The sequence below is a fragment of the Zootermopsis nevadensis genome, unplaced genomic scaffold (assembly GCF_977971745.1).
Source record: "Zootermopsis nevadensis isolate Lab colony 2312 unplaced genomic scaffold, Znev_1.0 Znev_ptg000020l, whole genome shotgun sequence".
NCBI lineage: Eukaryota > Metazoa > Arthropoda > Insecta > Blattodea > Termopsidae > Zootermopsis > Zootermopsis nevadensis.
In genome coordinates, this window is record NW_028259152.1 from 9,503,068 (window position 1) to 9,528,711 (window position 25,644).

Sequence of the window (25,644 nt, forward strand, 5' to 3'; positions counted from 1 at the left end):
TTGACAGAACAGCATGGATTCAGAGGGCCTAGACTTTGTGTAAAAAACTGATCAAATTAGCCTTTGATACATTGATACATGCTGAAATATACGTGTTGATTGGTTGGAGACCATCTATACAAATCACTATTTACACTCATTTAAATCATGTCATATTCTTCAAGTATTCGAAGATAAGTAATTATTTTAATTGTTATATGCTACTTTGTTAGGCCTCACAATAAAAATGTGTCTTCAATACTACTTCATATTTTCTTGTCGTTCTAGACTGTAAATGTCTAGTAATTTTTAGAAAATTCTAGGCGCCATCATGAACATTTTAAAACCATGAATAGCTGCCGCCGCCCAGGATTTGTGCTAGAAGAGGTTTCTCCAAAATAAAACAAGCATGAAATTGCTTAATGCTTCTGCCCCCACACAAATAAACCAAATGGTCAACATTAGGCTTGGTCGGAAAATGGGATGATTCATTTGTTATGGTATAATCCCAAACGTATCAGAACAGCGAAATCTCTCAGGATAACTTGTCTCATGACCGAAATTGTAAATGAATCCCGTAAAGCCCTGAGAACTCTTCCACGATGACCTCATAGCCTAGTCTGCTCCCGCCAGACAACTCTGAAATCGCTAGTGCCCTCTGTGAATAAAACCGTTTAAGTTCACTTGAAAATTAAATATTCGTTAAAAGAAGGCAGTGTATTTTCATTACTTATTAAGGTATATGTGTTTCAACATTCTTTTTTCAATAGATTATAGAATATCTGCACAATTGGAGTCGCCAGGAAGTTCTACACCTCAACCAATCATCTTGGAAAATCCGCCATTTCATCTCTATGCACCAGACAGGTTATTTCGTTCTTGTCACGAGAAGATATCTGAGTTTCTACAGTCGTTTCCTAGACTTCATGATAATATAAAAAAGTTACATTACAAAATAACGAACAATCTACATCAAATTAATTCAAATCTCAATCACGCTCTTGAGTTAACTCACAGCAATGCCCCAGTGTTGCACAGAACAATTACTGCAGCTGATATGATATTTCAACGACGCTTCTTAGATACCCTCTATTCAATACACAACAACAGATGTAATTACTGGACCAACGTTCGAGACAACATTTACCAAAAATTTGCTTCTCCATGTAAAATATTCCATTTGCCATTGCCAGAACACCTTCGAAAATCTTTGATGGACCAAATGCTTACAGAGACAAGCTTCAGTTCATATTTAAAACGTATGGGATTCAGGACTGGAGACAAAGAATTGTTTTCTATTGAAGCTGTCCGTCATTGTATGATAAATTCTGTGATATCTCCTACAATTAATCAGGCATTAATGGTTGCAAATATTTTAAAACGCAGTACCATACTAGTCATTCCTGTAAAGCCGCAGACCACGAGACCACAAGCAGCTTATTTGCCTGCAGATACGGACAAGTTTATCACCAAGGCTTTATTGGAATCAGTTGACAACATTTTATGCATTCAAAAACGTTTACAGACATTTAACATCCAAGTACCAACACTCAATGTTGCAAATACAGCAATTTCAAACGGTAATGAAAATCATCTTAATTCACCTGTTGTATTAAAAATTTCTACAACAAACAACAAAGGAAATGTAAGGAACGAGACGAAACACGGAACAGCTATAAGTGATACAAAATTACAGGAGTCTAAATTACAAACAAGTGACATTCCAACAAAAATTACAACTGATTACCATCATGACATTCCTACTCATACTAGAACTACCTATCCCAATGAGATCCCTGATAGGACTACAGTTGCTTACAACAACAAAGTTCCTGTCAGAATTACAACACAATACTACACTGAGATTCCTGTTCAAACTATAACTGTTAACTACAACAATATTCTGGATAAAACTACAGCCGTCTATCACAATATGATTCCCGAAAGAACAACAACTTCTTATAACAGTGGAATTCCTGTTAAAACAACATCTGTTTACTCTAGTGAAATTCCTACTGAAACTACAACTTCTTACCACAGCAAGATTCCCGATAAAATTACTTCTTATCACAACGAGATTCAAACAGAAAATACAACTAATTACCACAATGAAACTCCTGTTAAAATTACAGCTGCTTACCACAGTGAGATTCCTGTTGAAACTACAACTTCTTACCACAATAAAATACCAACAGAAATCACAACTAATTACCTCAATGGGACTTCTGTTGAAACTACAATTGCTTACGACAGTGAGATTCCTGTTGAAACTACAACTTCTTACCACAATAAAATACCAACAGAAATCACAACTAATTACCACAATGGGACATCTGTTGAAACTACAATTGCTTACGACAGTGAGATTCCTGTTGAAACTACAACTTCTTACCACAATAAAATACCAACAGAAATCACAACTAATTACCACAATGGGACATCTGTTGAAACTACAATTGCTTACGACAGTGAGATTCCTGTTGAAACTACAACTTCTTACCACAATAAAATACCAACAGAAATCACAACTAATTACCACAATGGGACATCTGTTGAAACTACAATTGCTTACGACAGTGAGATTCCTGTTGAAACTACAACTTCTTACCACAATAAAATACCAACAGAAATCACAACTAATTACCACAATGGGACTTCTGTTGAAACAATTGCTTACGACAGTGAGATTCCTGTTGAAACTACAACTTCTTACCACAATAAAATACCAACAGAAATCACAACTAATTACCACAATGGGACATCTGTTGAAACTACAATTGCTTACGACAGTGAGATTCCTGTTGAAACTACAACTTCTTACCACAATAAAATACCAACAGAAATCACAACTAATTACCACAATGGGACATCTGTTGAAACTACAATTGCTTACGACAGTGAGATTCCTGTTGAAACTACAACTTCTTACCACAATAAAATACCAACAGAAATCACAACTAATTACCACAATGGGACTTCTGTTGAAACAATTGCTTACGACAGTGAGATTCCTGTTGAAACTACAACTTCTTACCACAATAAAATACCAACAGAAATCACAACTAATTACCACAATGGGACTTCTGTTGAAACAATTGCTTACGACAGTGAGATTCCTGTTGAAACTACAACTTCTTACCACAATAAAATACCAACAGAAATCACAACTAATTACCACAATGGGACTTCTGTTGAAACTATAATTGCTTACGACAGTGAGATTCCTGTTGAAACTACAACTTCTTACCACAATAAAATACCAACAGAAATCACAACTAATTACCACAATGGGACTTCTGTTGAAACTACAATTGCTTACGACAGTGAGATTCCTGTTGAAACTACAACTTCTTACCACAATAAAATACCAACAGAAATCACAACTAATTACCACAATGGGACTTCTGTTGAAACAATTGCTTACGACAGTGAGATACCTGTTGAAACTACAACTTCTTACCACAATAAAATACCAACAGAAATCACAACTAATTACCACAATGGGACTTCTGTTGAAACAATTGCTTACGACAGTGAGATTCCTGTTGAAACTACAACTTCTTACCACAATAAAATACCAACAGAAATCACAACTAATTACCACAATGGGACTTCTGTTGAAACAATTGCTTACGACAGTGAGATTCCTGTTGAAACTACAACTTCTTACCACAATAAAATACCAACAGAAATCACAACTAATTACCACAATGGGACATCTGTTGAAACTACAATTGCTTACGACAGTGAGATTCCTGTTGAAACTACAACTTCTTACCACAATAAAATACCAACAGAAATCACAACTAATTACCACAATGGGACTTCTGTTGAAACTATAATTGCTTACGACAGTGAGATTCCTGTTGAAACTACAACTGCGTCTAACAATGAGATTATTGTTACAGCTGCAATAACTGACAAAAATATGAATCCTGATGAAACTACAACCTGTTCCAGCATAAAGGTTTCCAACAGTGAGAGTACCGATGGAATTATAAACGCTTCCCACAACATTACAAGTGAAATTTATCCAGAAAGTACAAACAGTGATGTAGATACGAAGAACGTATTTAATGAAAAACCGGCCTCAAGTCAAGAAATTGTTTTCGAAAATATGGTTATAGATGGGCTAGAAATACCAGTTATAAGTATTGCCGGTGATAATTGGATATTTAACGAAAACTTAACGCCCATATTTTTAAATAAGACTATTTTTGGTGATTATGAAATAGACGTTAGGTTTTTTGATAGAACAGAAGACGAAGCTTTCATTTCCGGAATTAGAAGTGAAAATAATGTGCCAAAAACCCTCAGTGACAATGACATGGTGAATATGGATATAAATGAGGAATTATATACACAATTTATTACGGAGAGGTCTACATTACCTGAAATTACCTCCAAATTATTTCACCAAAATAATAAACCCCTTGCTAATGTTTATATACAGGACAAATACAGTAATGATTCAAGTGCTGACGATCGTTCTATGTTCGGGAAAGTTATTGAAAACACTTCGATGCCAATATCCGAACAAGAGGAACTAGATGAAAATGATGCGCCATTATTTACTATTTTAAAAGGAGTATTAAATATAACCGAGGTCTTCAACAAAGGCAAACAACAGGCATCCAATAACTATCGAGAAAATAAAGAAAATCTTGATGTAACGAACAAAGGTTTCAATCATAAATCTTTATGTAAAGGCTGTAACAACATTGGAGATTCTAAAAATACAGCAGTTACATTAGGCAAGGGGGAAGATAAACATAGTAATTCATCTGAAATAATCATTGAACAGAACTCGACCATAGCTTCCACACAACGCACGAAGGGAAATTATCTCGACTTAAAACAGGATAAAGCTGGGAACCTATTACAAACGAAGAACCCTATATTGGATTACAGCACAACAAAAACGGAACAAACAACTGTCCGGAATATATTTCAAACAAATACTGATTTTCCCGGTGAGATCACAACGTCAATGGAACGTGTAACTGCCCAGAGTCTATGGAAACCAACCACTATTATATTAGATAACGATACTGGAAATGCTGAGTTTGTAACAACTATCGACGAACTGAATGATATGAAACAAAATAGGGAAGTTTACCATTCCAGGAATCTATTGCGAGTAATCACCGATGAACAGAATGTAGAAACGACAAACTCTGAATTTGTAACTGCCAAGAATATATTAAAAACAATTTATGACGACTGGCATAAAACCGCCACTACCACAAAATTTTTAATTGACCAAAACCTGTTGCAAACAACCAGTGATGGAAGCGGTATCGACGCAACAAATACGGAATTTGTAACATCAAAAAATATTTTTCAAGCTGCCACTAATGGACTGGAATTCAGAACAACAGAACCTGCGGTTATGGCCACAAATGGTCTGTTGAAGAAAACCACGATTGGATTGGATGACAACAGAACAACGACTAAATATGCATCGCCTGAAAATCTATTGGAAGCAACTACTGGTTTGTTGGGTGACGGTAGAGCAAATATGGAATTTGTGACGGCCAGGAATCTCATGAAAACAACCGCTGATACCCTGGATGAAAGTACAACAAAAACCGAATTTGTAACTGACAAGATTCTACTGCATCAAGAATCCACCGACAAATTTATTGGTAGCTTGGAAGACCCTCAATTTGAAAACCGTAGAAATATTTTTAAATTATTAAGTGGTGTTTTAATTGACCGGGAAGAAGGAACTAAATTTCAAGACACCATTATTAAACTAAAAATAGCAACTAATAGACCAAAATATTCTGATGATGAAGCTACTAGCGGCTCACAAGGAACAACCGATATTATTTTGGATAACAACGTTACAGCAATGCGATTTGAAATTAGAGGTGATCTTTCGAAACCAACCACCGAGCTCTTGCCTGTTAATACAGCGGGGACACAGTATAACGATACCAGAAATACATTACGATTACCATCTGCAATACAGAATTACAGTTTACTGTTTCAGAATTCACAAACAAATTCTTCAAACGATTTGTCAAACCAGCCCCTACTTGTTGCCACATCATCCATTGAAGTCACAGGTGACACTAGCCAAGAACACATTTCTGAGGACAGTTTTGATGACAAAGGAGTTGGGAATTTTGACAGACACATCGAAGCAGGACCTGGCAAAGACGATTTGTATTCGAAGGTGGTCCATGAAGGTCATATTGATAAGGATAAAGAAGGTACTATATCTAAGCAAACCACAGAAAACAGGATACAAGTTCAAAATTTTACATTTGAAGATATTTTAGAAATAAAGGGTGACATAATGAATTCGACCGTCCTTCCCGATGAACTTCTGGCAATGCAAATACTGTATGAGTTACTACTGTCTAAACAAGATTCAGCTCAACTGGGGGATAATATCGAGGCGCCTGACGGCACTTATGTTATATCTACGATGCCACAGAATGGAACGTCAACAAACTCAGCTAACCATACTTCATCCCACACACAAGAACATCTTAAACTTTCGGAGTTCATCCCTGTAATAATGGAAGATCGTATTTTGGATAACGTAACTGACGAAGAGATTAACAGACTAAGAGAATCTGTCCAATACATTTGGTCTACACTCGAAAATGGAAGAGACAATCAGCAGTCTCACAAAAATCCATAAAAAAGTTGTATGTTTTACATCAGACGATGGACAAGGTCTAAAACTTTACATTCCAAATTTTGTTCTGTCCTGTACTGGAACATATATTGACTGATACCATGTGCCCATTTTATTGAGTAAAGTTATTAGACCGCCACGTTTTTGCTCGTAAAATCCGAAACAAGGGCAAATACGTTTATTGTACGCATTACATTTTAGACAAGATTTTGATAGGCAAGTAAGACGACGTGATACAGTGTCAAATTTAATGGCTGTGAATAGTACGTTACATATTTACAATTGGTTTAATCAAAAACGGAATGTGGACGTGTAAGATCTCACACGATCTGAAGTCCTTTCGCTTATCATATTTTTTATGTCTTGCTGTTTTACTCCACACAGAAATAGGTTGCAGATACAGTTTAAAAAATTATATTATTAAATTATTTCCCTTATAAGCCATCTGGTTTTCATGTTCATATATGACATTCTTATTGTTTTCATATTACATGCACGTATATAAAATTACAGAAGAATATGAAATCTGAACTTCTACTGTATGTGGTATTACTAGCAAACTATGCATTTTTCTTTAGTCTAATTTTAAGAGTGTGTTTCAAGTTCCTTTAAGTCATTTATGTAATTGTGTAACATGTAAATAAAAATAAATTTAACAAAATTGTATAAGTGTACATAATTAATCACCAATTGTCCTATTTTAAATAAAATCACTATCACAAGCAAGATCATAAAGGTGTACGTTATTAACTACACTGAAATTACAAATCTGTTCTTCACGCCATATCACGGGCGTATACGTCAACAGACTCCTTTGTCAATAACAAATGTAATAACGGAATCAAAGTGTGATTTGAGATTTTCCCGGTGGTAAATAAGAAGATGGCTGTCCTCTGAGTTGTAGCACCGCGTAGTCTGGTAGAAGTTTATCAATGCTTTAGAGTTCCTTGCTCCTTCCATCATCAGGGCGATGATTAACTAACTCATCGTCTCGACTACAGAGCGCTACAACCCAGAAGACAGAAATCTTCGAAATGGAATCAAAGATCAATGTTGCGATGTGATATGAGGCCATTGTTTCTTAAAGAATATGGAGCTAAATTTTGTTAAGAACTTTTCAAACCAAGTCGAACTTACGAGTTCACTTTATTTAACGATACTTTTTCAATAGCTTAGACTACGTAGCGTCGAAAAATTGGCATAAGTAATCCAAGGTGATCACGTTCATAAATTTACAGCGCTCGGTGTCAGTAATGAGTTTCACCTAATTGTGGAATTAGGTCGACAAAAGAGACGAAGGCACCAAGCTGTTGACACAGGTGCGTGACTTCTGAGTCACAGGTGTTGTTGTTGCCTCTGATTCTGTTGCTCTGCGCTGCAACCTGGCACCTAGCAGGCGCCTCGTTTAAGGCAAAAGTGTATGTATGCTCGTTTATACGTTTGTGTGTATGCATGTATGTCCATGGTATGGATGGCAAATATGCAGATGAGGGTGCTGAAGAAGAAGAAGAAGAAGGACGAAAAGAGGAGAACATGTAGAAGAGAAGGCGGTGAAGAAAAGTAAGATTAATAAGAACTGTAATAAGACGGCGATTTAATATGAATTTAGAAGTACGGGCATATCTACCATAAAATATTTGAAGTCGGGTAGATAGAGATCAAATCCGAAATTCCAAAAAAAAAAATTAATGTCAGGGTAAAGGATTATGATAAGAATGAAAGTGTCAAAACAAAATCCGATCGCTGCTTTAAGACCTACGATCCACACATGGCCATTGTAACTTGTGCCACAGACCTCGGGAACTGCAGAAAAATTTCTAGAATTTACGACGTCTTTCCGTCGAACCTTCAGTCTTCGTCTTGAAGATAGGACCCATAAGTTAATAAGAATACAAAAATTATAGTGATCACCATAAATAAAATTGATCACGTTAGCATTGAACTTAAATTTAAATTTAATAGGCCTGAAAATTATATTCGTACTATATATTTCAACACAAAACCTGGAACCGTAAGACCCTTGAGAATCTAGGACTTCATGCCGTTGAGATTTGGATTTTGGTCTTCTGGGTTATAATTTGGCGTCATAGTCCAAAAGGTCACATATTAAATATAAGACTCTTATTCAGCCCGCAGAAACTATACGACATCTGAGACGATGAGATGGTAAGAATGAGATATGGAAATGACAAATCCTGGTCTAGAAGTCAGGCAGTGAGGAAATACAACGTTATTAAATTCTATAGCAATTTCACTGCAATGCTTCGGAATAATTACAATAATATCAACAACAATAACAAATTATTATTCTTTCTCCACAGGCTTTCTTGGTATTGTTCCTCTTAAACCAATAGTAAATCCCACCACTCAGACTTCAAGTTTCTGATTGTAATACTTTCATTATAATGTGTGATGTTTCTAGTATGGCTGTTTTCCTTGTATGCAGAAAATCTATTGAATACTTTCCTGTTATTCTATAATTATATTATTATTATTATTATGCTGCTGCTGCTGTTGTGTTGTGTAGCAAAACATTTACAACAAATTCCGTCCGATTTGGTGGCCTGACGACGCACTGCTAGCCAGACCGGAGCGTTCGCAACTGTACAATAGCATATTTTAAATAACTATTTATTCCAGCAGTTGCCTTTATTTGCAGTGACCGGGAAAAACCAAGAATAACCTGAGTCAGGATACCCGGCACACAGGCCGAGAACTGAACTACGGACATCCCGAATATGACACTGAAATGTTAACCATGGTACTGTGACTGTCATTTACTGACGCCGAAGACAAAACTTTTAATGCAATTTCACTGTTCTGATTTTGGAAGGGGATAGTGGAATGACAAAATTTTGTGACCTCTTCTGTGACCATATGAAAATTGCAGAGATATACTTGAACCTCACTCAGACAGGGCCCATATCCGCATTCTGATGTATATAATTTCCTGTGTTATAATTGTCAAGTTCATCTTCATCGCGTTGATGTAGCTGTTACCGGAAGCAGTAGTCACGACAGCATTGTACCGGCTTCCGGTTGGTGCAAATGAAAACACGACCTGGTGTTTGTCTAACCAGAGGCGGTTTCCGTGACGTCACACGCTAGACAGATCAGCTGAGAAATTAGAGCCGGCGATACGTGTGCTGAACTCTTGTGGCACCATGTGTAAACTATTTATGGCTTATGATTCAGTATTACGTTCCGATATTTCGTACATGTTATTCCCATCTTTTTCATTTCACTTCTCTGTTTCTCTTTCCCTCGTTATTTGTTCTTTCTTCTTTCAAGCAAATTTTACCAGAAGAGAAATTGTTTCAAGGCCCAGACAATCTGGCTGTTTGTGAACCAGTTCCACGTAGAGAAAGTACGACCTTCGGTACTATAGTCGGCGCAGTAGTTTTTGGCCTGTGGAATTTTCAAGGGGAAGGCTAGGAGCGAGTCATTTGTGCGATAGTATAATGCTGACTGCATCGAGGAGCTTATCGGACTGAACGCCCAAACAAAAGAAATACACTGACCGTGCCACCTCAGGTACACAAAGTAGGCCCGTCCGCTAGCCCAGGCCGCGATTTACCCCCAGGAAAGGACCACAGCACTCACTTGACAGGAGGCTGGGTTGACCCTAGAGCCGGTCTAGACGCAGAGGCTAGAGGATAAATCCACTAATTCTCTACTATTAAACGTGCAATATTCAGAATTTATCGTGATGTCCTGCAGGGCTTTTTACTTGCAATATATTTGTATTTATTTAAGCTTTACTACGAAAATTAAATCTAACCTGATCTTTCATTGGATTCGCCAGTGCTTTTTATAGGAAATTATCGGAAAAAAGGATTAAATAAGTATTGCTGAAATTAATATTTTCTTGTTGATTTCACTGTATATATCAGAACTGTAAACTGACCAGCTAATTACCCCCTGAAATACATGAAATTATCCCTCAAGGAATAGTTACTTCCAAGTTTAGAACCACTGCAAAAGACACGCGTATTTGCAAATATAACTACGTGTTCTCCGAGGGATTTATCGTACCTAGACGATCTGAGTTATCCAATTGTCCTTTGCAGTGCTGTTGCCTTAATAGTAAATGTTTTTAACGTCAGACAAACCATACTTCAGAAAGAAGTTACGAGCCTGTGTGTTACATTTTTACGAGCGTTATGAAAATATGAATTACTGTTACCACCTGTGTAGGTTTAGGGACAATAACGTTCAACTTCAGGCCCATTGAAACTTGTAAGATAGAATGCGCTTTACCGACAAAACTCTCATGCAAATTGAAGTAACATGTAAACAGAAAGTTATGGTAAGACCTTATAAAGATACCTTTATCAAATACTTCTAATCTGTACCGTGAGTTAAGCAGGAACTAATAATTTAATCAGAATTTTAGCGATCAAAATAAAAAAAAGCACAAAAGCTTTATTACATTATTATAGTTGGCTTACAACGAGAAGCACCAAAGTAAATATTTACGTCTCCTCGTCTGAATGCAGGGAAGAATCATAATAGAGGCACTAAATCTTCTGAAATAAAGCAAAGATCAAATATTTGAGAAAGATAGAAATAACTCAAAATTACATCAACTAAGAAATTACGAGCAGTTTAAATTCGGGGAGTGTTTCCTACCGTTCAGGTCACAAACTTTTTCTTTCTTATAAAAACGTAAATATTGATAACACAAAACTAAAATACATCCTTTTGTACTAGTGTAAAACTTGGTACTCACCCTAGAAAGAACTGGATGCAGAACAAAATATTTGTACTTTTAATGGGGGAAATAAAAAGAGAAAAGAGAAAATTTCACAATCAAAAGCTTGGTTATTTGTAGCTGCGCTTCGTCAGATTATTAGAGCCATCAAATTTCGGAGATTGAGATCGACGGAATATGCAGAATGTGCGAGAGAGATAAGAAATGCATAGACATTTTTAGTCGAGAAATTTGAAATGAATAAATCACTAAGAAGGTCTAGTCGTTGACATGAGAACTCTATTAACACTGTTGCATAAAATGTGAGAAATTCCTTAAATAGCTGAGTGACTATTAGTTTCTCAAGACGACTCTGTCCCATGGTCAGTTAATTTCTGTGCACGGTTCTGTGGCTGCCCAATAGTCCAGACTTAGACCCCTATGTCTTACTTTGGGGTTAACTTAAAGAAAAATTGTTTAAAAAACATATATGTCGTCGAGTGATCACGAACGTAGCCGTTCGTGTTTCGAACGTTATACGACATAACATTGGTCATATTGAACATGTAATCCACAAATGGTCCCAAATGAGTAGGTTTTACCTGAAAACAGAGACAGTAGAATGCACTGCATGAAGATGAGGTCAAAATTAATCTAAGGAAAGCTTTGTGCTATGCACAGTACCCCTCATTCGCGCCCGGGATTTAAACCGAGTACCTCAGCATGCTATTAAGACACTTAACAGGACACGGTTGACATCGAAGATGAATTGCAGTGTAATGAAGAAAAAATGATTGGAGTGAAGTGCCCCAGGAAGCAGATACTTCTTTCCGGCTTCAGAAAACAGATGTGGGCGCAAACCTATGGTTATGAGTTCAGTGGTGCAACTGTAAGTGGTAATGAATACGATAAGAAGCTTTCTCTCCCAGGCGAAAGTGTGATAACTTTGCAGTCGGAGTGCGGCCTTTGCTTCACGTGAAAAGAAGTGGAAGTTATGCCGTTAGACTAATAAAGTTGCTTCAGTATTGCAAAACATTTCTGAACTTCACTGTCTCCTACAAAACCAATAATTGCCATGCCCTGGCCTGAATATGGAAACTTGAGACGTCTTCCTTGAAACATTATCATCACGTGGACACCACACGTTATGCAATTCTGTCAAATGGTCCCAAACTTTAATACGGCTGACATATGCATGGATATGATGATATGATAAACCTTTCCTATAAAATAAAGAAATCAGTTTGAAAATTACATATTAAGGTTACCTAGCAATGCTTCGGTTTCTTAAGAGGATTGCTTCTCTTTCTTTGTGAGTAACGCGAGGGTGCTCTACACGAAGACCTTCCTTGAGAATATTTGTACATAAAACGCTTGCCGTCATGTAGTCAATTTGAGCGTTCAAAAGTACTAGATTCTTTTCCAAAAGGATTCGGGCCATCATAACCTATTCCGAGGTTAAAACTGATCATTTCAAGTTTTTTGTGAACGTCCTAGGTTTCGTTTGCCAATAGGTTTACAAAACAGACCTTGTTTACATCTATACAGAAGCATTCTTATTATACGTTATTTCCATCTGCTTTGGTAATGTTTAAATTCTTAAGTGCATTCTCTTCTCCCAAATATGTACAAACATTTCTTTACTTCTAACTTTAACCTCTCGTGTCATTGTCACCGTACAAAATGGCCTCATATTTCACACGTGCTGACCCTAGGCGTACTTTTGAGCTCTCGTTCAATCCGTTCTCAATCTCGCGACAAATCGATTCCGACTCTACCCGATCGATGCCCTAGTTACTTTCTGTACCTTGACTATTTTAGCTTTATATTCAGTATGAATATCGATTTTGGTCTTCCGGGTCGTGTCGTCTTCCAAGCGGTTATCAGCGTTTCACAGGAACGTATCGTCTCCATCTTCAAGGTTGGTAGGTTCTAACTGTACCCTGGAGCTGACCTATTCAAATCTCGGTAAGGATAAAGACTATCCTACAAGCAAAATGTACGTTACCAACATCAAACAGTCTAGTTCTTACAAGTTCGTTAAACGTGACCATCCTCCTATATATTATTAGATGCTGTATGACTTCTTCAGTTGATACAGATTCATCAAACGGCCAAGATCCGAAAGAAACAAACGTATTTACCAGCTCGCTATCCAAACACAAAAAAATTATTATATAATCAGCAACATTAAGAATTTTACTCGTAAGAAGCCGAAATTTGCTTAAGTGGTCACATTTAATTCTTCCTTTGGGTCGTCAATTCCCTACATCTCACACCGGATGTTACAGCAACAGGACAGCTCCCATATATATATATATATATATATATATATATATATATATATATAAAAAGTCTAACCCCCACCCAGTGAGGAAACAGCTGGTAAATCCCATCCCTCAACAGCCCCTAAAACCTTTCCGCCCCTCCCACGCTACTCACCTCTCTTAATGGGAGAATACGTGCCTTGCGGCTTCTCTAGTTACATAACCCGTTCTTATATGCCTATTGCAGGGCACACTTGTGGCCCACATGGTGCAGACAAAGCGCGATCATCTACAATCATTCCGCTAATGCAAAATGATATCGGATACGGTTATTTACACTCACTGTCTTATTCAACAAGAAAACAGCTAGATTGTTATTAAACGCGTTTTAGTGTGTATGATAAATAACTTAAAACTTTCACTAATTAATAAGTGAACGGTTGGACTATTCTATGGATACTTTTTTCACTTGGTTTTGTAGCATAATGAAATACATTTCATTAATGATTATTTTCTCTCTTTTTGCCTCTCATTTTCATTCTGATGTTTTTCAAAGAACGGATATTGTAATAAACAAAGATAAAATAAGAACGAAAGGAAAAACAATATCAGTATCATTTAGTTTAATCGCGAAAGTTGTTACTTAGTCATTTGTGTGAATTTTAGTCTGTAAACATTACCCATGCACCAATGCGGTTATCCACCAAGGGGCTATCCGCCCCATGCAGAGTAGAGCACTTGTGGATAAGAAAATTTCCGTTCTTCAACAAACGTTGTTATAAAAGTAAAGTTTAAAGTACACTTGTTAAAGTGTTATAATACTCGAAAGTGAAGCAAGTTAGAGAATCAAAAATTCACATTAATTTCTTCTAATAGACCAAGGAGAATGTGATTCCGGGCATATAGTACTCACAGATAAATAAGTAATTAACACGCAATTTTATTCCGGAATCATCAATGCAACACACAGGATATGCGTAGGTAGAATAATAGTAGAAAAGTAACTTTTAAATAAATATGAACTAAGGTTATGGGTCAGATTTAAATGGCCAGAGATAAGTTTAAAACCTCCAAATACTTGTACCATAAACGCAGGAAATTTTTTGTCCAGTTGAGTAATTATGGGTCCGACGATTATAATCTGGGTGAAGCATATCCCGTAGGCGGTTGCGAACTTTTTTCTGAAAGGTTGGTAACAACCTACGTCTTAAACGCAGAGGACCACAAACGATATTACAGCCGCTTTGGGAACTTCAAATCTACGAATTTGTCAAAAACGTTTCTACATCGCTGACTTGTTAAATTCCCAAGTGATTTCTCCCACTAGGTTTATCAACCAAAATCTTTCATATCGATTAATTATTTCCTTCATGTGCGTTATATGTCCAGGTTGTATAATTATTCATGATTTAACCGTTTTAATTTTAACGAATAAATAACAGTTAATATCTCACTAGAAGCTATATAACCTCAGAAGGTGATGCAGTGTTATAAAACCGACGTGCTCTCATTATAGAGAAGCTGTTGACATTGACATGTTGCGCAGAATAATAATATTCAGATTTTTAAAACAAAATCAGGTTAATGACAGAGAACACACGACATGTGGATTTACATAACTGTGACATACAGACAGACAAATAAGTCTTCGAGATGCATGGGGCTTGTCTCTCGGACCCCACGCGGGAACAGCTGGGGTGGGACAAGCGTGCGTGCATGCGTGAGTCCATTGTGCGTATACATGAGCACATGGCAAGAGGGTGGGTTGACGTTGCATTACTGGAGGGATGCAGGGGGGGGTACCATCTAGAAGGTTACCAATGGTATAGATAAAATGTTACTAACTAATCCACGAGCGTTTAGTCGAGAATCGAATGGCCGAAATATATTTTAGTGCGTCTCGCGAAGTTCTTACCGAAGAAAAGTCTGTAATTTCATGAAAATCATTAGAATAATAATAACGTAGCATGCGCCATCGAAAGTGGTATATATTCTCCTTCTGTATTCCTACCTGCTCGCTTTATAAATTACTGCAAGAACAAAGAAAGTAGACATAAAACACGCTTAGACGAAACGCTCATTTTTAATTTCATCACCAGGGTGACTTCCCCGTTCTTCTTGTTGCATTAATTAATTCAGTCCACTAGTTACAGTGGTTCGTTCATCGCCAGAGGTCTTTCTTAAAATAAATTGTATAAAATCCCTTAACACTTGCAACACATTCATAATTCTTGAAACTCAGAGATGTGGTAATAGGAGGCTGGCGATCAGGAACATATCAAAATCACCATTAAACAGTACAGTAATTTGAATTTCATTTCTGTTTTTTACAACTAAGTAGCTTCCAGCGGGGCTCGACTGTCTATGGATATGATGCGCGAAAAATGCGACCACCTAGGTCTCCTGATCTCTCATCTCTCGCTTATTGATTGTGATGAGAAATGTAAAGACATTTGACCACCGACGTCTTCATGTAGTGGTTATTATTTTTTCAAAGAATATCTGACCTCCTGTGTCTCCCTAATTCCTCCACATTGAGCCGGGAGGGCTACAAGAGAAGCACGTAGAAGCAACTTGGATTTTAGAAACCATCTCATCGTTACAGACAGAGGAACCTATGCCGGAAGAAGAACTTTCTAGCCAGTAGTCTGGTAAACAAAGTTAAAGCCGTGGCTCGTCGAAATCAGTGGTATTCAACCTTTTGCGTTCACGTACCACCAGATATAATTTCTCTTCAACTTTGTACCCTCAAAGTTGTTGGTGTATAATTTAAGTTATACATAGTATATAATCTACATCTAAAATAAATTAAAGAAATTACATTACTGATTATTCAGTGTTTAACATAATTTTTTTTTAATTTTTTTTTTAGATTTCTTCGCGTACCCCAGGTTGAATACCACTGGTCTAAATAATCCAGTCCGTACCACGAAAGAAACAACATGTTTTACTATTACAAAAAACAACTGATTAAAGCTGTGTATGGAAATAATTCCCGTTTACACTAAGAATCACACAAAATTTGTACATACAGAGTTACTGATTGCTAAAGCAGGTAATACACATATTTCCCTCTGAGCTTTAAAGTGGTGACTGAGAAGTAGTGGAGGTGGGGAGAAGCAGACAATAGGGTGTTTCATAGTTCGTAACCTTTACAAAATGATATTTGGGAGATAAAATGAAGGCGAAGGAAATGGACGGGGCATGTAGCAAGCATTCGAGAGACGAAAAATTAATGGCTAAATGTTAGGCGGAAAACCTGAAGCAAAGAGTGACGTAGTGGTAGAAGAAAGCAAATTAAAATTTATAAAATCAAAAGAGGTTGAGAGGTTATGGACTAGAAGAGTTTTATTTTAATCGTCATATTATTCAGCTACAAGCGTTTAATAATTACTTTGTGTATTCCTATTGGTGTTTTTATCATAACCTCAACCGAATCGATATGACTCAGAAATATAATTTCAGACAATGGAATTATTTATTTTTCATTCTTTGTACTTTCGCCCATCACCGATATTTCAAAACCGCATAAATCGGATGAAATGTCAATTTTTTTCAATCTTTAATTTTTAGAAATTTTCTCATTTGATTTCTAATTATAGAACTCAAGCTCGATGTTTTATTATAAATCTGAAGTTCAGTTTACACTAGTAGATAATAATTTGAGATATTTAATAAAAAATGTGTTTTGCTAATGGGTAGGAATGAAACGAACTTCGGAAATTTACAATCCGGAGGCTGCATATTAAAACAGCTTTAATTATTCATAACAACTTAATGTGATTCGCGGGCTAATTTCACAAAGAATTAAGAATTTCATTATAAATAAATTATTAGTATTATTAAAAGTAATGGTGAATTGAAATTATTGTTATTATAAACTCGCAGAAATCGGAATTTGGTGACAAAAACGCAGTGCTAAGCTTTACATTGATATTACTACATCTACAAAATTAAACACGAAAATTGAAATTTTTAGTTCCAAATGTGACCTTTGCATTCATGTACACAATGTTTCAAATGGGCGTTATAGATTTTACTAAGATTTACAAAGTGTATTTCACGTCCGCTAGGAATAACAATTTTGTACGATGATAAATTTTCTTTGAAAGACTATGGACCAATATATACAAAAAATAAATTTGTCGGAGGTTTTACTTTACACCCAGTACCAAATTTAATTGAAATACATCGAGTATTTTCGGAAATGAAACATTCGGTCGGGGCAGACACGCCCCCCCCCTTGTGCGTTGTTTTTATGCATATTATGTAAGAACGTCTAAAATGTAAGACAAAATAATATTACTGGCTAGTTAGACTGTTTCCTTTCTTATTAATATTATCACAATATTTGTTAACGGCAACTGAAAACAACACCATTCTATTAAGTATTTTATTGATTTTACAATAAATCGGCTCGTGATCCCGGTAGGATGATAAAAAGTTATTGGTTACTACCGTTCAAAACCTTTCTATTATTCAACGAAGTTTCTGCGGTTTATACCCTCATCGTAAATAATTATAAATGGTTGTTACAGCGTACACAATATGTGCACTGTCATATGATATCTGGACTATATTATTATAACTATAAATGTCTTGAGCTAGTTGCCGTACTGAGAAATGTATCAAGACACGATCCGCTAAAAGAGAACACTAACACATAATCGATAAAAAGCTGTCACTCATCTTGGTGTTAAATTGCTTAGGTTGGTAGCTCTGTTGGCTTTATGTACCCATGTGCGCATAAATGGGGAGCAGATTAACACACATATATATGTGAACAAAAACTTGCAAAGCGGCAGGGAAAGCGAAGGGAGTGAGAGAAAAAGAGAGAGGAAGTACAAAAGGAAAGAGACTTGTCGCGGGGGTAGGCAAGGGCCAATCACATATGACTTCGTAAGCTCATACTGTCACGCGCAAAGCATGCCGGTTCCATAAGTATGACAAAATATCACACGTATACATACCAGCGGTAAATTGTATTGTGGTCATGTTATATTCCAAACATCGTGGCAGAATTTCCGACACGTACGTGTAGTTAACACTAACTAGCACACATTTAATTTTTAAAATTTCGTTTTCAATCTGTTTACATCTTATGTGGTCTTCAAGCTATTGTGAATGGGTATAAAATGAGTTTGTGATGTCTCTTGAAACTCCTTTTCAACATTCGTTGTTGTTCGTAACGGGATTTTAAATTTCGAACAGCTGCAAGAACCGAGTGCCAGTAGGGGAACCCTAAATATAGCATTAGGAGGCAAGCTAGCTAGCTACTGCTACGGACAGAAGTTACAAGAGACGGGGCTACATGCAGAACGGTCACCGGTCGAGTAACGTTAAGCAGCAAATCAACAGCGACCATCCAACCGAATGGGACAAAGTGAAAATACGCTAAAAATCAGTGCCTTTAATTGTTTTCTGTGATTTCTCATATCTGTCCAAGGACACTAAACGATATATCTCATAAGCATGCGGTTACAACACCATATTGTTTCAAACACAATCGTAGGCTGTGTATGAAGTTTTTTTACGTTGGTGATATCACGTGAAGATATTCATCTTGCGGATAAGAAGAACAAGTGCAATAACCTGGAAAGTACAATTTTTATATATTTTTTCAGAGGGAAGTAGCCATTTATTAATATACAAGTCTTTTTGCCGTCCAAGTGTTTTTCTTTTCGGACTGCTGACTTTTTGTTAGGTTATACGTACTTATTTATGAACATCTGGCAGTCATATTTATTTTAACAGCAGACAAAAGTGTGTGATAATTCATTAAGACGGTGAGAGAAGCAGTTTACTGATATATTAGTACTGTGTTGACTTTTATACGTAAATACTGACTCCAAACATTTATTCTGCTATACAGTTTATTAAAATCTCGAACAGAGTCTAGGTGTGTAGAATTTCTAACCCAATCTGTACAAGGAGATCGACCGTGAATTTGTTGAACAGCGAAGACGCGGTTAGATCAGGGGTGTTGAAAATAGACACTTGAACAAGAAACAGAAGTGCCGATTTCAGCAAAATATAAAGAAATTATATTCGGATCTAAAATTACTGTGATAAAGAACAAACTTATAAAATACAGGAGTTACGTGATAATAAGTTTATTTTGCCGCTCGAGACGTCTGCGCGTAATTGACGGTATTTACAGTTCGTAGCCGAAACCTAACCTCACTCCAATATGCTAATGCCTGGGGCAGCCGATGCGGCAGCTGTTCTTGGGGGAGCCGATGGATTGGTGACTGGACTGGGGGTTGGAGGGCTCGGTGGGCTGGGTGCAGCAGCCGCAGGAGCTGCCAGTGGAGTGCAACAAAAAGACACCACGTGGACTAAATTATTTGTCGGAGGCCTACCATATCACACAACTGACAAATCATTGAGAGAGCACTTCGCTATGTTTGGAGACATCGAGGAAGCCGTGGTTATTACCGACAGGCAGACTGGCAAAAGCAGAGGATATGGATTTGTAAGTATTAAAACACCATGACTTAATTTTTTTTTACATAAGATTAAAAAGCCCTGAACAATGGCATATCGTATAAAGTGGTTCCTAGTAGGCCACTGCTCAATCACGTTCACAAAACATTTTAATGCTCATAATTTGCTACAGTAATTGGAACAATGAGAATAAGATGAATTTGACACGAATCATTCATACGTGACAGGAGGAATGTAAATGTTAGTCGGAAAACCTGACAGGAGATTACTTGGTAGACGTAGCCATGGATGGGAAAATAATATTAAAATGGAACTTAAATAAATAAATGACGGCGTAGACTGATTTCAGCTGGCTGAATGTGTGGTATAGTTGTGAGTATAAATGGCGGGAAATTTCTTGACCACCTGATAGATTCTGCTGTATGGAGTTATTGCTGAAAAATGCTGTAAAGAGTTCTGTCTGACAGTCGATTGTCAGTTCAGGGTCGAAGCATGGAACCAGTACCTTATCTAATGTTACAGAAGTAGCACGTTTGAAACTTGCTATTGTTAGACGGGCTGAGCATGTGGACAAAGACAAGGCAACACAAGAATAACTACAAAATTTTGATAGCGAAACCTCTTTGGAACTGGGATCTTTGAACAAAGGCAAATTAAAAGGTTGATGGGCCTCATCCCGAAATGGAAATAACAAGTTTTGAGAAACAGAAGTGGCTGGAGTAGCTCGGGATCGTGCCCATTGGTGGACTTTTGTGTCAGTGGAGCTGGACGTCCTTTAGATGTTAATGATAGAGCTATTGTAGTACTACCAGCGAGCTACATAGTTTTTAATTAGTCAATATGCTATCTTCTATTATACTAAAAAACAAAAATCAAATAATTTTTAAAAATTTACGAAGTTCAAGAACGTAGTAATGCAATAAGAAATCGATAGTAGGGGGAAATTAAATGTAGAGAGCTCATGTAAAATTATAAGTATTTCAGGTGTGATCTATATAGCCGTGTAGTCTCTAGGAAACTGGCCGCCTTTTCACAGGTGCTTACTGCCTCCATTATTAGGGCGATCACACTCGTCCTGACGATGGAGGCAGTAAGGACATCAGTTGTTGGGAAATTTCTTCGACACCACATGGCGTAATATCCTAGATGAAATTCGTCTTCGAATAAAATTCTTCTTTTCTATATTTTCAGTTTTAGCTTTACTAATCAAAGTGAATATTGCTGAAAAATCCTACAAAGGGAAGTCTAAGAGCACCGGTTATACCACGAGGAAGGTTGACAATGATAATTATTATGGTGAAAGTTAATTTGTAGAGCTTCTTTTCATACTGCACCTGTAATTGTAGGCGGGGGAGGTATTGGACGCGTTAACCCGCCGAATAAATATCGTCATAATTTTTGTTAGAGAAGCATCCAAATTAAAACTTAATTAATAACCTAACCCCACGGTACAGGTCGTTTGAAAAAAGCTATACTGACCAACACGAATGATGGCGGATGAGTTTTTTATGCTTCTGTGTATCTACTGTCACGTGTCCTCTTCAGCAAATCAGCTTCAGTCACTTGCTGTACACTTTCTTGTGTATTTGGTGTTGCCAAAGCGCACGAACGTCTATCCGAAGAATGTGGAAGTTTGTGAAGAATTGTTAGCGAGGGCAATATCGCAATTTCTTTTTATTCTCTCTCTCTCTTTCTCTCTCTCTCTCTCTCTTTGCACGCCACCCGCTGAACATTAAATCCCCAGCTCATACAGAATCCGAAGGTTCTTACCGTGTTTAAAGAATCTCGCCAATGACCATAATCTTGACAAAGGTTTATCCACTTCACATCCTCAGACATTTTCGTATATTCCCTCCCATCTAGGCGTAGATATCTAAGAACTTACGGTTTTACGACTAACTTTGCATATGCATTCTGTTTTAATAACATAACACAATGGTACATAAAACAGAATAGGTCATAAATGCAGTTAAATATAACAGTTACGCCCACACAAAAATTGCTTTTGCCGCTTAGTAAGCGATTCTGCACTGTATTTTTTTACTTGATGTAATAAAGCATAGGTTTCGTGCTTGGATACGTTTGGTAAACGTTTTAAAGCTTGGGTAACTCAGAAGTTGAATTTTAAGTTGAAATTTTTTTCCCCGCACCAGACGAACTAATTACAGTGAAGTAACTTGATTAAAATTTATAAATGTTCTTGTTCATGCAATATTATAGCAGCATATGTATGAAAATTCGATTTTAGTGGATCGAAATCGACGTGTAATTACTTGATCTCGAAGTAGTTTATTGACGCTGTTTCAAATTAGACGATCAGGAACTCAGAGAGCATCATAACAAATGTTCTTCGCCCATTACCCACGGGGCAATTAAGCCAAGTAATGACTGGCTGAACACGTAACACGTAGAAATCAGACGGGAAGCAAGCATCTACGGAATTTAGTCTCCTCCTAACTTCCTTATGAATATCATTTCGATTTGTTATTCTTGTTCCCAAATATTTTAACTTTAACGTACTTAGCTTCCTTCTGAATTTACTTCTAGCCCCAACTGTCTACTAGTCACTAGTACAACTTTTGTGTTCCTCTTTATTGTATTTATATCTTCACCCAAAAATTAACGTCATCAGCATAAGCCAATAGCTGATGTGTCCCATTCAATTGCAATATCTCGGACTTTCCTAATGGCGTATTCTAGCGCAAAGTTAAAGAGACGAAGCATTACGGTTTTATAAATTTTAAGTATGACATTTTAAAAAAAACTTCTGACTGAGAAAACAGAGGGCTCTGAATATTTAAAATATGACTTTAATTGGGATAAATCTGAGGAAACAGAAAAAGTAATGTGTCGACTCAGCGAAATATTTAAGTGTATGAAGCAGTTGTCCATGTTTGGTGGGTACCTGTCACCACGGCATGGCGCGATCTCATGTTTCGGATGGAGAAATAGCCTCTAGTTTTGGAGGTTAGCTGGGAATATATTGAATAAGTGGTCGCGGACAGCCGACGTGGGGTGGCCCTCCATCTTAGGGATTGGGCGTGACGCTAATAACCTTCCACAGTAAAAACTGTATTGTCTCGAAAAAGTTAATCAAGAAATGGAACAAGACGAACTCTTTGGTACGACCATGGCAATTGAAAAAGGATATGAGATTTGGAACCTGGAATGTTGCAAAGAGACCGCTGGTGAGACCTAGACGTAGATGGGAGGATAATGTCAGGCGGGATCTATGGGAGATAGGAGTTGAAGGAAACTGGATTTTGTTGGCCCAGGACAGGGTCCGGTGGAGGGCTTTGGTTAATTCGGTGATGAACCTTCGGGTTCGGTAAGCCATTTAGTTAGTTATATGAGGCATTTGTATGGAGGTATATTATAAACATCTACCAGATCTAACATTAAAACCCACAATTCGAGTTTTTCATAATGAACCTCACCATTAACGAATGTTTTTGTTTCTCGTGTTATTTTACATTTGTGCCGTCTCTTACTTTCGAAAAGGAAAAGATGCACATTTAGATAACTTTACTATTATTTTAAACAAAGTAACCATCTTCATGCTAAGCATGATAAATCTCTTTAGAAGCTTTTCAATTTCTGGATGTATTTTGTATCTCAGAACTCAAATAAACGACAAGTGTCCCAATATATGCCAGTGGTTTGCAATTAACATTTTACGATTTTACAATGATATAAAGTACATTTGAATGTTTAAGGAAATATTTCCTGAAATAAGAATAAACACGAAAGGGTTAAAATGGATCAGAATATTGAAACATTAGACAACATTATGAAATATTTGTTGTTGTTAAATAGATTGAATGACGCTGTGTGAATTCATTTTGGTTCTTACATCTACCCTTTTTGAAGTAAAAGCTAACAACTCCGGTTTATAGTCCCCTATAACACAACGCTCATCCTATGTGACGCAAAACTCACAAAGGGATGGAGGATGAAGGGGTTTGCTTCTCATCAGCGTGGCAGTAATCACGAAAAGGGTAAATAAGCAAATGGCGGGAAAGGAGATGGTCGTTAAGAACAGAAAACTTCAATAAATGAGTTTGACTTCAGGTGAGGTATGTCGGGGAACTTTTCCCTCGACTCAACACGTGCAGAGTGCTATAAGAAGCTGAGTGATGTATGTATCATTATGCTGAAAGAGACGGTAACGTGGCGTTTGAAGTTTAACCAACCAGCTCTCTGGCGAAGGCGTTTTTAAAGAACTCGTATGAGGAATTTTGTCTTAATTTATTAATTCTGACGTTTATCCTTTGCATTGTATTCATCCCTTTTTCGTTTTATGTATTCTGATGTCATACCTGTCTTAAATGTTTACGGTTAAATATAACGTTTAAATTTTATTAAATATGTATAAATGTTTTGCACACTATTTTAATTGTTCCTTGTAAACGTGTTTTCGTCAGAAATGGTCATCATTACTGTTAAAGTTATTCGTATAGTATCACTGCTCTGACGGATCTTATAACGGAGGAACAGATCCATTTGACAATAACCAAATTAGGCCTATCAGGAGAAAGAAGGAAGTTGGAACACATAAGCAAGGAGTCAAAAAGGGAAAAGATATGAAATACTAAGCTTGACTATACGAAAGTGCTTAGTGATAACGAACAAATAAAGTAATCGGTGTGCTATGATACACAAGAACAGTGCAACAGCGTTGAGGGACGTGGTGTTATTACAGAAGAAAATTACACGATGATATAATTTTAATTTAATGGTTTTGAACATCTAAACACGCAAAGAACAATGATTATAAATAAAACAGTTAACGATTCACGCAGTAGAGACAAAACAAGTTGGGAAATGTAGCACATCATAATTCCGGTGTGTTCGAAGGAATTTGACCTTTGTCAATGCCTGGGTAAATCTCCAGGCTGGAATTTCCGGCGTGGTGGTTACCCATCCAGTAACGTCTACGCATGGAAACGCATGGAAGTTTTCATGAACAATGTCCATTAGTCATCCGACCTTAACCAAAAATTTTATTGTAACGACAAATTATATTAATATTTTCAAAATTAAGTACAATAGAAACCTAATTGCCGTTCTGGAATTGGTACATGCGGACGGACTGACTTTAGTAAGTGTTCCGTATAAATTTGAACCCTCCTGAAGACCAATATATGTTGCGAATTAAAGACATAAGATACACGGAACTTGACAGCAGTAGCATCATGACCATGTCTGGGATCTACCCAGTTTCCTGTAAATTCGGTATAGGCAATTGTTTCGCTGGGGGTGATGAGGTTGGAGCGTTAAACTGATCACTAATATTTATCTAATTCTAATGATAATAATTCGCGAACTTTCACCTCCGTTTCCCTATACGCCTATTAAAAATGGAGAATATTAACTATCGATGCCGCATGTGTATATTAATGACGTATGTAGAGAGATCTGTAGTATATATAAGGCCCCTTTTAAAATATGCTGGCTCTGTATAGACGTTCAATAATGCGGTATTTCCTCAGATGTAGTTGCTGTTGATAATATAGATTTCCTAGCCACAGAAAGATAAACATCATGGAGTATGAAAATGTTTCATATGCGAGGGGATAACACTGCAGCTGTATAAAAAAAGA

At 36.9% G+C, this 25,644-nt stretch overlaps 1 protein-coding gene and 1 long non-coding RNA gene across 6 annotated transcripts in view; one reads left to right on the forward strand and one right to left on the reverse strand.

Annotated features, from left to right (window-relative positions):
• LOC147873284 (uncharacterized) overlaps positions 1-25,644 on the reverse strand; it is a 125,526-nt gene that overhangs the window by 25,826 nt on the left and 74,056 nt on the right. The gene's annotated exons all lie outside the window — the stretch shown is intronic.
• Positions 18,718-25,644, forward strand: part of LOC110827556 (RNA-binding protein 24-like) — a 130,412-nt gene continuing 123,485 nt past the window's right edge. For 4 of the 5 annotated variants that reach the window (XR_002542391.2, XR_015535893.1, XR_002542392.2 and 1 more), the window contains exon 1: positions 18,718-20,069. Coding sequence is in view for 1 of the 5 variants with exons in the window: in XM_087351703.1 (XP_087207829.1) it covers positions 19,785-20,069 (285 nt within the window). In the remaining 4 variants the exon portion in view is untranslated. The remainder of the gene's footprint in view (positions 20,070-25,644) is intronic. The other variant, XM_087351703.1, reaches the window with a different exon arrangement.